This window comes from Bacillus rossius, chromosome 1 (genome assembly GCF_032445375.1).
Source record: "Bacillus rossius redtenbacheri isolate Brsri chromosome 1, Brsri_v3, whole genome shotgun sequence".
Lineage (NCBI taxonomy): Eukaryota > Metazoa > Arthropoda > Insecta > Phasmatodea > Bacillidae > Bacillus > Bacillus rossius.
In genome coordinates, this window is record NC_086330.1 from 334,848,290 (window position 1) to 334,860,997 (window position 12,708).

Below are 12,708 nucleotides of genomic sequence, written 5' to 3' on the forward strand. Positions count from 1 at the left end.
GTTGCACTTTTAGTTAGAAAAAAAATTGCTAAGCAACCAAAGAGTATAAACAACGACACTCAGCTGATGGACTGATTGTTTTGACTGACGGTTTGGACTTGCGAGACGCTGTTCCACACACGGCAGTTTGGGCTTTCGAGCCCACTGTCCGGTTTGATGGGAAGCCATCAGTTCTTTAGTCCATCTGTTCTGGCCGATCAGTCCACCGCCGTCAAAGCTTGGCAAGCTCTTACGTTTTGACGGACGTATGGGTTATATCTTATTGTTTGGTTGCACGACTCAACAATACAGGCCTGTGGAGTTTGTATTTGTTCGTTCAGATGGTTTGCGTAATAACATTCACGACTAGGAATTTTTCCGAGGATATGCAAATCTCTTGAGAGAGAGAGAAAAATAATTGTTTGCAGCACTGATTTGGAAAAGTATTCTGACCCGGACGAAGTCATGTTGTAAACCGCTTGATGGATTGGCGTATTGCGGAAGGACGCGATGGGGCTCTCGTAATCCCTGCTTTATGCGCTGCATAAACGATATGAGTTATATGATTTGTGATAGCACTAACATCATGTCTTTATGTACTATTACAGAAAGCGTTTTGCGTCCTTCAATACTATCGGTAGCAATAAACGTGGAGGGATAGAGTCCAGTAAGGAATGGTAGAATTCCGGTAAAATACGAGATGGAGTAGCGTTGAATGTAAACAAAAACTTGCACGTGACGCCGATATAGGTATCAAACACCGAATCGCACCACATTCAACAGTTATGGGTGTTCGGTGCAAACACAAAATCAGTGCTGCCAGGGTTCTGTACAAACCACCCAACATACCATATAAGGGCATGCAATATCTTGAAAAAGATTTAGGATACATGCTAGAAAAATATGACAATGCCATCTTGGTAGGGGTGCTTAAAACTGAAAGCCCTGAAGTAAACTACTTGAATTACATTTTAAGTACTTACTGGTTCCGTCAAATAATTAATTTACCCACTAGAATCACCTTAACTGAATTTTTAATGGACTCATAATGATATAAAAGAGATTATAGCTCTTACTTTTGGTCAAAATTAAATGATTGGCTTTACTGACCATGTGTGAATGGTGAGTGACTGGTTTTTATTTAGTAATACTCAATATTATATTTTGTTCGGCAAAGCCGGGTGTTTAAGAGTTAACTACTTTCAATCACGTGTATGTCTATGCTTAATTTTTAGTTAACCTGTAAATTAGCTTTTTGGTGATATTTTGTAAAGGTTACCTACCTCTTATTTTTGAATATTTAGTTAAAGCTTGATTATGCTTTCTATCTTATTACCTTTTTCATCTTCTGTTATATGCATGTTAAGCTTATAATTTTCTTAAAATTCCAATGTACGATGTTGAAGGCTTCCATGAGCTTCATAGGAAAGTGTCAACAGGTGAAGTACTTTCACGTGAACCTTCAACTGCGTGTAACACAATCCTTAAAAACTAATAAAATAATTTGAGCTGAGTTAACAGTGTACAAAAGGGTATTCTAATTAATTAGTTAATTATAGCCAAGGATAGATGCGAAGGTTAAATTAGTATTTAAATTAACTCATTTCGTTTAATCCTGGGCAAAAGCCTCATGTAAATCCTCATACAATTGTATTACACCATTCATATATCACATATAAATTAATACTGATTAACGGATTAATACTGATAGCAAGAAAAGCACTAGTACAGATGTCACGGCAAAATACGTGGACGTAAATATTATATTACAAATACTTTAGTATTTACTTTAAACAGATAGTATTGGAAGGTAAAAATAATACTTTATAGTTAATTTAACGTTAACATACAGCGACCATGAATGTCGTTAGCACAGACAAATACCTCATTAGAAGATACAAAACCCGTAAATGGACAAGCAGGCGACCGCGGCCTAACCTACACTAGGCAGTATTAAACTTATTTTAAAGCATAACATCAAAAGAAAACCCACAAATTAACACATTAAATACATTACGTAGAAGCGAAAGACAAGTCTTAATGAAGAGTGAAGACATGACGGGGAGAAATGTCAAACAAACTACACGTAGCAAAAAGAGCAATAAATCAAAAAAAGAATAGGGTAAAATAAATGCCAAATAGAATTTAGAAGGTGACGGCCGAATAAACAATTTAGAGTTAGGCTATTGCCAGTTACTAGTTACATGACTGTAAGGGTCACCACCTTACAAACACTTACGTGCATTCTCCCCGCGGTCACACTCTCTCTAAATCAACTATCTGACCTACATGCTTAATTCAGCGCGTAACCAGCACCGACTGGTTATCACGACCAATCTACCTGAGTGCTAACGAACAAGAAGAACCTTCACGGCAATACACACAGTTTTAATTAAAACAGAGGGCGCCACGCGCATGCGCGGACACCTCAAGAGGGGAAGTCAAGCACAGCACTAGATGCAGGGAGGGGGGAGGGGAAAGGAGGAAGGGGAGGAGTGCCAAGGCCCGCCGCGCGGCGCGAAGTTCAATCACAGCGCACCGACCACTTCAATGTAATAGCAGAAAATGTGGTTAAGTGTAAGAAAAGGCGTATCGCCTTAACTTCGTATCCATTAAAGACGCAAATAAATAATTAAATAAATAAATACTACTAAGGACTAAGGAACAGTTACACGGGTAGAGTAAACGGTATAACAACTAAGGCAAGTAACAGGATCGATTACACGGGTAGAGTTGCCCTAGTTGCTATCTCGTTTACTCTACAGTTGCTATCTCGTTTACTTTACCTGTGTAATCGATTCTGTTATTTGCCGTAATTGCCATCCTGTTTACCCGTGTAAACGCTCCTTTAAAGCCAAGGCAGTAGTTCTGGATAGGATTAGCATTCAAATGATAAAACTGAGTACGCCACACTGTGTTCCAATTTTAACTCAAATTATTAATTGTTCTATAAAAAATTCTGACTTCCTAAATTAGTGGAAAATTTTGATTTTTTTTACCTTGTAGATAAAACAGCACACCCGCGAGACCTTGAAACACTAGTCCACTGCCAACTAAGCGAGTATATTGATAAAGGAAACATTGCATAACGAACGAAAGACAATAAAGATTTCGTTCCGGAGATAGTACAAATATGACGCTTCTGGATATAACCGACGTTGTACATATATCGAACACCGGACGACTCAAACGTCACAATTTTAATCGTTCCTAGACTTTATGGAAGCGTTTGAAACTCTGAATTACGAATAATTCCTATCCAAACTAAGTGAAAAAATCTTGGTTTGGACCAGCTGGCTGTGGTTCAGAAACTGTTTTAAGTAACCGGCAACAGTAAGTCCGTGCACGTGAAATAACGTCTAGTAAAAAGCGCGCGGGATGCTGGGAGTGCCACAAGGCTCTACATGAGCCGCATTAGGACTCCTCATATTTTATACTTATATATTAGGGATGGGCAGAATGCTTCTAGCACATTCAGTAGGCTGACGATACCCGATTGTTAGTGTCTGCGCCTGTCAAAGCCCGGAGTGCACCTACTACAACACCACGGAAACCAAAAACTAAAAAGAAATTTTAACACGTGTATTAAAAAAAATTATATTACTATTGGCTTACTGTTTACTTTAACATTGAAATATAGGCATACAAAAAAGTAGAAGTATGTAATGCGGCTTTTCACACAGTTTAAATTGTAGGTGTTGCAACATCTCACCTTGCATCACCCAAAATAACATACCGCCTGCACTGATATTTTCAAAAACTTTTTCCCAACTTCGGGAAGGAGGGGGAGGTATCCCCCATATACACCGCTTCTACATCCGCCTCTGATACAAGTATTTAAAGTTTATTCAATTAAATATTTGTAATTTGATATTGTATTTATAAATAATATAATCATGATGAATGTTACATGCACATTTTGTTTATCAGCACACTCACATTCACACTGTCATTTAAACAGGTACATACGAAGGTGCGTTGCCGCCCAAATGTCTTTCCACATATGTCTGCTCACATGTCTTCTCACATATGTCTTCTCACATATGTCTTCTCACATATGTCTTCTCACATATTTCTTCTCAAATATGTCTTCCCACATTACATAAGAGTGCATATGATTTATACTTTGTTTTTCTTTCATGTGTTTTAGACTCGCAGAAAACAGAAAAAAGAAGACGTAGAAGATCTGAAACGAGAGCTCGACATTGACACTCATAGGATAACTTTAGATGAATTGTGCCAGCGATTCAGCACTAACCTAGAAAAGGTGAGTAACTTCGACAGTTTATTATTTGAACTGATGTAAATTCACTAATTTAGCATGCTCTTACAACGAAATGAATGGGCGGCAGCAGATCGTCACAGAGAAAGAGAAGGAGAGAGAGAGGTAAAACTGGAAAAAAAGGAGCAAGAGAGAGTGGTAGGGAGAGAGAAGTGAGGGAGACAGAGAGTGAGAGAGGCAGAGAGAGCAGAAAGAGTGAGAGATAGGCAGAAAGAGAGAGCAGAGAAAGTGAGGGATATGCAGAGAGAGAGAGAGAGGCAGAGAGAGCAGAGAGAGAGAGAGGCAGAGAGGGGCGGACAGCGTGTGAGAGGCAGAGAGTGTGAGATGGGCAGAGAGAGTGTGAGATAAGCAGCGAGAGTGTGAGATAAGCAGCGAGAGTGTGAGATAAGCAGCGAGAGTGTGAGAGGGGCAGAGAGTGTGTGAGAGGCAGAGAGAGAGTGTGTACGAGGCAGAGGGAGTGTGAGAGAATCAGAGAGAGTGTGAGAGGGGCAGAGAAAGTGTTAGATGTGCAGCGAGAATGTGAGGGGCAGAGAGCGTGTGAGAAAATCAGAGAGAGTGCGAGAGGGGCAGAGAGAGTGTGAAGGGTAGAGAGTGTGTGTGAGGGGCAGATAGAGTGTGAGAGGGGCATATAGAGTGTGAGAGAGGCAGAGAGCGTGTGAGAGGGGCAGAGAGCGTTGGAGAGGGGCAGAGAGCGTGTGAGAGGGGCAGTGAGAGTGTGAGAGGGGCAGAGAGCGTGTGAGAGGGGCAGAGAGAGTGTGAGGGGCAGAGAGCGTGTTAGAAGGGTAGAGAGAGTGTGTGAGGGGCAGAGAGCGTGTGAGAAGGGTAGAGAGTGTGTGAGGGGCAGAGAGTGTGTGAGAAGGGTAGAGAGAGTGTGTGAGGGGCAGAGAGCATCCGAGAGGGGCAGAGAGCATGCGAGAGGGGCAGAGTGTGTGTGAGAGTGGCAGAGAGCGTGTGAGAGTGGCAGAGAGCGTGTGAGGGGCAGAGAGCGTGTGAGGGGCAGAGAGCGTGTGAGGGGCAGAGAGCGTGTGAGGGGCAGAGAGCGTGTGAGGGGCAGAGAGCGTGTGAGAGGCAGAGAGCGTGTGAGAGTGGCAGAGATCGTGTGAGAGGGGCAGAGAGAGTGTGCGAGAGGCAGAGAGAGTGTGCGAGAGGCAGAGAGCATGTGCGAGAGGCAGAGAGCATGTGAGAGGGGCAGAGAGTGTGTCAAGAGGGGCAGAGAGTGTGTCAAGAGGGGCAGAGAGTGTGAGAGGGGCAGAGATTGTGTCAAGAGGGGCAGAGAGAGTGTGAGAGGAGCAGAGAGTGTGAGGGGCAGAGAGCGTGTGAGGGGCAGAGAGAGTGTGAGAAAATCAGAGAGAGTGCGAGAGGGGCAGAGAGAGTGTGAGGGGCAGAGAGCGTGTGAGAGGGGCAGAGAGTGTGAGAGGGGCAGAGAGCGTGTCAAGAGGGGCAGAGAGCGTGTCAAGAGGGGCAGAGAGCGTGTTAAGAGGGGCAGGGAGAGTGTGAAAGGGGCAGAGAGCGTGTTAGAGGGTCAGAGAGAGTGTGAGAGAGGCAGAGAGCGTGTGAGAGGGGCAGAGAGAGTGTGAGAGGGGCAGATAGAGTGTGAGAGGGGCAGATAGCGTGTGAGAAGGGTAGAGAGAGTGTGAGAGGGGCAGAGAACGTGTGAGAAGGGTAGAGAGAGTGTGAGAGGCAGAGAGCATTTGAGAGGGGCAGAGAGCGTGTGAGAGGGGCAGAGAGCGTGTGAGAGTGGCAGAGAGCATGTGAGGGGCAGAGAGCGTGTGAGAGTGGCAGAGAGCATGTGAGGGGCAGAGAGCGTGTGAGAGGGGCAGAGAGCGTGTGAGAGGGGCAGAGAGCGTGTGAGAGGGGCAGAGAGCGTGTGAGAGGGGCAGAGAGTGTGAGAGTAGAGAGTGTGAGAGGGGCAGAGAATGTGTTAGAGGGGCAGAGAACGTGTTAGAGGGGCAGATAACGTGTTATAGGGGCAAAGAGAGTGTTAGAGGGGCAGAGAGAGTGTTAGAGGGTTAGAGAGAGTGTTAGAGGGGCAGAGAGAGTGTTAGAGGGGCATACAGCGTGTTAGAGGGGCATAGAGCGTGTGAGATGGGCAGAGAGCGTGTGAGATGGGCAGAGAGCATGTGAGAGGGGCAGATAGAGTGTGAGAGGGGCAGAGAGAGTGTGAGGGGGGCAGAGAGGCGGAGTGGGTGTAAGAGACGGAGTGGGCGTGAGTGATGCGCTCTCTCACTTTCCCCCTCTCCCCCCGCGAGAGGGCGGAAGAGCGAGGAAGATAGAAATTGCTGCAAACCAATCCAAATATTAAAAAATATAGAACTAGAATAATTTCAGGTCACTACAGGAAAAGCGGAAAACAATCATTATAAGAGCGTGATTTTTAGTACTTGCTCAACCTGTTCCATCAACACACAACGAACACGAACACTTCGAGAAGGTTTTTGAACATTATTATGCTGGTTAACATTCCGTTTGAGCGTTATCTCGCGGATGTCTGTGGAACACGTGAGGCATCGTGAGTCTGTGACGCTGACGGGTGATAAAAACCCTCGCTGGGAAAGGCCGTCACCATCTTGAGCAATCGTACGCCAGATGCTGGGATATGTCGGGGCTCGCTGCACGCAAGACTCTCGGCACATCTCTATCCAGGCGGTAGACGAGCTATAAGGGTCCACGTCTACAACTTGGTCACTTGACGTTGGCGGAAGCCCACCAGATTTATTTGCTGCGGGGTTTTACAAATTTTCCGAAACTGTAACGAATTTACTAAGACATTCCATTCTTGTTTTTCTCTTCATAGATTGAGTGTTTTAAAAATAAATGTATGAATGATTAAAACTTGGTTTTCAACTGTTTGCAAAACGTATTTTAGAAGTACGTAATTAGGTTTGTTTGCGTGGTTAGTCTTCCAGCTTCCTTTGTCGCTTTTCTGTTCATGTTACCAGAAGGTGTTTTTTCATGTGCCATTTTGCTCTCGAACAGCAGCTTCTTCTGCTCTTGTTCGTTGCGGTGAACCGTAACGTGCAGCTATTATACTCATGTTCTGAAAAGGTTTCGAGTAGCACAGTGAAGCGAGTGGAGATTGCAGTGGAATGAAGTGTGATACTCAAATGTGCGATGTAAAAAAAATTGTACATGTATACAATGTATGTGGAGCAGTGTCTCCACCAAGTTAGTGCAACATGTGTTGGTGTATTTATACTCTTGTGCTAAATAAAAATATAGGATGTCCATACAAGAATGTCCCAGTTTCAATGGTATATTAGAAGTTTAATTTAGACATTCAAAACAAGACATACATCAAATTGGAGGTAAAGTAACCTAGTTTTTCTTACAAATGTTCAATTAGTGCACCTATAGTTATACGGCAAACATCCACCCTAAAGTACAATTCTTCCCAATTGGTGGTTAACAAGTCCGGAGTAATGGAAGCAATAGCCTCTTCGATTCTGTGTCTTAACTCTGGCAAATCATTAGGTAGCGGTGGGACACAGACACGATATTTTATAAAGCCCCAACGGAAAAAGAAATCCAATGGCATCAGGTGTCAGAGTGAAAATTTCAAACGGGGGATGATAAATGAAGAATGAATAAAGTCATACATTGATAGTTCTGAGGGCATCCAAAAGCTGTGTCAGGCGTCGCGAACGTTGGTCCTCGTTGGTGGAGCGAGGTGGTGCAGATACACTCGCATTCCAGAGGCTTCGGGATTGAAACCCGGTTCAACCATTCCGAATTCGGTTTGTCAGCGGTTTCCCTAAATCACTACAGGCGAATGCTGGGATGCTTCCTTTCCATAGGTCATAAACAAATCTTTCCTCAGTGTTCCTAGTTTGTGTCGTTAGTGTTACTGTCTCGTTAGCCCGAGTAAACGAACCTACTTCATCTACTTCGCTCCGATAGTAATGGTGTGCTCTTTCGCATGGGTTGCTTGCCAGGTCGAAGAATAGACTATGCACGTATTCTCCACGGCTCAGTACTCTTACAGCCATGCCAATAATTACGATCAGTCGTGATAGTTGCTGATTTATTCTAGTTGCGCGATAACCAGTAATTGTTCTACTTTTTCAAGAAAATTTTGTAGTCTAGATAGTATTTAAGGATAGTGTTCGTTAGATAGTATTTTTACTGACACCATTCACTTCATCATCAACTGCTTCCAGCCTGTGGTTGGTCAGGAAAGTAAAATGCCTCCCATCTACCTCTGTCATTCCAACATTCCTCATTTTTCTCTATATTCTTGTCTTCTCTTTCCTGCATTCCTGTTCTTCTCACCTCCTCCTTGGTCTTCCATCACCCAGTGGCGGCTTTAGGAATACTTCTCTGGAGGGGCTATCGTATAAAAATGGTGCAGTAGAAAGACATGGCATTAAATAAGTCAGGTTTTGGTCTTGGAATATTTAAAAATTCATGGTCTCAAGCACTAATAGTTTCATATAATTTTTAATTAAAGAAAAGTTTAACTTGTAATTTTAAGTGTTTAGTAAACTTAATATACCCTCCAAAATAAAAATCAAATCAAATTCGGGCTCAGAAGGGGCTGTCGCCCCTACCGCCTCCCTCTGGAGCCGTGCTTGCCTTCAAATATCTATTACTAATTACCTTTCTGGGAAGTTGGCATATCTGCGTCTTGAGCTTCAGTCCACTGGCTGGATCCAAGCAAAAGGTTTAGGCTAGGTCGTCGCTATGCTGAGACTAACGAGTAGAGAAAGGAGGATAACAGGACATCAGTAACCAAACTTCACTACCGGCAATGGAATAACACAGAACATTCTAAACCAGAGCTTGTTATATTCCTGTGTGTTACACTCCTAGCTTTTCTGTCATGCGTGATAAAACGATGTTTTGTCTTGCTAATCCAGTACTGCGTGATGTTTTGGAACAATATGATGTTTGGTACATACTTGATTTTGTTTTGTTTCCCTTGCATGTTTAGGTGTGGCAAACATTGACTTAATATTAATTTGTATAGTTTGTCGTTGTTTCAGGGTTTAACAAGTACCAAAGCGGCTTCAAATTTGAAGCGTGATGGTCCAAATGCCCTGACTCCTCCAAAACAGACCCCAGAATGGGTGAAGTTCTGCAAAACACTATTTGGTGGTTTTTCCATGCTGCTGTGGGTTGGAGCGGTGTTGTGTTTCATTGCTTATTCTATAGAAGCCACAACATCGGAAGATCCTAGTGATGATCATGTGAGTATTACTATATTATTTTATTTATAGAGGTTTGAGTGGCCACCAAACAGTCTAGGATGACCAATACAAGCTGGTACTATTCAGAGGCAGAGACATGTAGTCAGCTACACATAACTACAACATGAACTATGGAAGTCGGTGCTATTGGCTGACGTGAAAGGTTTAGACTGAAGAAACTGTCAAATAGACACAGTTCTGGCTCAAGAATTGAGAGGAGAGTTCAAGAGTAGTGTTAGCCAACTTGGATGTTGTTCGCAACATATGTCACATCGATTTGATAGCTATCACCTAGTATTTCTGTTACTTGAACCCTGTCTTTGAACTAAATTTTAGGATTCAATTTGTAAAATTTGATATAAAATTATAGTATTTCAATATGCAAAAATTTCTATGCAAATTTTGTTGGTAGTGCACATGTATAGCTGTTCATTTTGTCAACTGCAGTGAGGGCTTACTGCTCTAGGGCTTTTTGTATTTATCGCCCATCCTCGTTTGTGCCATTAGCTTCCATATATTCGATACATATTTGTAGTGGAATTACAGTCACGTGAAAAGGTGTTAACAAAAGGTTTTGTGTTTCAGTTGTTCCTGGGAATCGTCTTGGCGACAGTTGTCGTTGTAACTGCCATCTTCTCATACTACCAGGAGAACAAAAGCTCAAGGATAATGGATTCTTTCAAGAAGATGATCCCTCAGGTGAGAGGCATGTTTAAGGTATACTTCACTGTACTATACAGAATGCTCAAAAAGTTTGTGTTTATTCAAAATCAGTAAATGTGTTGGTGTTAGGTATTGTCTTGGGATAGATTTCAAAAATATGCAAATTTTTATTTGTTTGGTTCTTATAATGTGTATGAGGATTTCCTATAGTTCGTTAGTAAATATGCATAGTATTAACCATGCTACATTAAGATTCTGTAGATACGATATGGAAAAATTTGTGTATGATTGAGTTGCCATTTGATAAATTTTATTTTACAAGTGAAACTTGTTAACCTGAAATAATTATTTATTCATGAAACTTATCGATTCAAACGTACCAAAAAAACTAATGTAATTGTTTTTCAACGTTGTGATGCCGTGTACAAAATAATTACATTTATACTGTTTAGCTTTTACATTATGAAAATGAGATCTACAAATATTTTTGAGAAATTGAATTCGCTGAATTTGATTATTCTTTTTGATTTCATTAGATTCCATAGTCCGAAAAGAATTCTACTAACCGTAATTGATTCAATAAGATCCCAGTTATTTAATGAAAACTGTGATTAACTAAATAAACTCTTTTATTAAACTGAACAAGACTTAAAATAAATTGTTTCAATAGTAGTATGTGAATGACGGACCTGGCCCAGGCGCCAGGCGCGTGGTGGTGGTGTCGGAGTCCGCCATCTTGGATTGTGACGTCACGGCGGCAAAAATTCCTCAAAATTCCTCAAAAATGCCTCAAAATGACACAAAATTTCCCGTTTTAAGAAAAAATTTCCCGTTTTCGAGGGAAAAATTCCCGTTTCGAGGGAAAATTTCCCGTTTTAGTCCTTAAAAATCCCAACGGCTAGAAATGTCCTGATAGAGGCTTAAGCATCCTTAACTCAAGCCTCAGTTAAGCCTCTATCAGGATGTGACCTTGACCTTTGACCTTGACCCCGACGGCCATCTTGGATCCACCATCTTGGATGACATCATTTCGTTTTCTCGAACATTCCGGCATTGTGTTATCGGCCATTTTGAATTATGACGTCACCGTTGCAATTTCCGTTACGGCCGCCATCTTTAAATTTATTATCCGATTTTAATGAAAAAATATTTTAAAATTATAAAAAAATTAAATAAAATTTTTTTTAATAACATATTTAAAAAACAAACATTTACAACACGGAGCTCGGAGTCCTCGGTTCGAACCCGACGAGTGCAAAAAAATAAAAATGGCGACCGATCCTTCCCTCGTGGTGAACGCAGGCATACTGACTCCCTCCACTTTTTTTCAAAGCATATATATCGTCAGGTAGTATGACGTCATGTCCGCCATCTTGCCCTCGTCTGCTGGAAGCCATCATCAGTGTATCGTCGGCGAGAGTGCGCTGACGCCATGTTAGTTTAATTCTTATCCGCTAGAGTGCAGTAATCATTTATTATTGCTGTGACACCCGACATCTTGTCATTTGGCCGCCATCTTGAAAATCCGTAATTATTTAGCTAGAAATTCGGGAAAAATTCCAAAATTCATTAAATAAATTTGTAATCTATATACAGATTGATTAGGTCGACTAAGGTACTTGGTACGATCTAGGACGATGCAAAAAAATTAAATATAACATCAATTTAACATAATAGTAACAGGTTCGAGGAATGAAACACCACAAGTTCTTTTACAAACATAATATTTATTACATAATTTCTATTCTACTACAGGATCATTTGCGAAAGCCAGCAATCTTATAATCATTTAGTTCCGCAGCGGTGTGAAATGACTAATTCTTAGCTCCAATCGGTTTATACTAGACAGAGTCCAGCCAGAACCTTTACAGACATAGTCAACCTCTTCTTGACAGAGTTTCTGGATACCGTTTTTAACAGTTTGCTTCACATCGTTAGAACTGTAAATTACTGCAGCCGATGTCTTGAATGCACACTTCTTCACTTTGTCATCGAACGGATACAGTCCAACCACAAGTTATATTTCAAAGGTCCGTTTGTTGCTACATCATCAGTAAGCTGATTGATTATGTCCTCTCTGATATCATCAAGAAAATTACAAATGTCTTTCGACTCACCTAACGTATTTAAATAATAGTAGTCCTTCACTGTTCCACGAAATGCAGACTGCGCCAAGTAGAAGCCATTATCGTTCACTTGTAATGCGCCGAACACAGTCTTAGGTTTATTTTCCTGTTCAGACGTCATACCAATCGGTTGCTGCACATCGGTTTTCTTGCTTGTACGCTCACGAGCCTTCAACCTAAACCGAGGAGTCGAAATTTCTGCAGGTAGTTCAGCAGTAGGCACACGGACTTCACCTTTACAGTTTTTCGCATGCCATCGCAAATTATCAATTCGAGTAAACCATTCATGACACTCATCACATCGAAACTTCATGCGAGATGGATTCTTCGTGCATTTGCTCCGCTCATGTCTTCGTGCATCATGAGCAAATGCGAACGACGTTTCACAGTAGCTGCAAGGATACCGTGGTGATGAAGACGAACCTTTCAGACCCGATCCAGATACTGACGTTGCCGCAGTTGCACCATCTCC

At 41.9% G+C, this 12,708-nt stretch overlaps 1 protein-coding gene across 1 annotated transcript in view; it reads left to right on the forward strand.

Annotated features, from left to right (window-relative positions):
* The window catches only part of LOC134528079 (sodium/potassium-transporting ATPase subunit alpha-like), a 157,830-nt gene that overhangs the window by 101,748 nt on the left and 43,374 nt on the right, over positions 1-12,708 (forward strand). Inside the window, exons 2-4 of the mRNA XM_063361327.1 lie at positions 4,130-4,246; positions 9,244-9,447; positions 10,033-10,146. Of these exons, the coding sequence (XP_063217397.1) occupies positions 4,130-4,246; positions 9,244-9,447; positions 10,033-10,146 (435 nt within the window). The remainder of the gene's footprint in view (positions 1-4,129; positions 4,247-9,243; positions 9,448-10,032; positions 10,147-12,708) is intronic.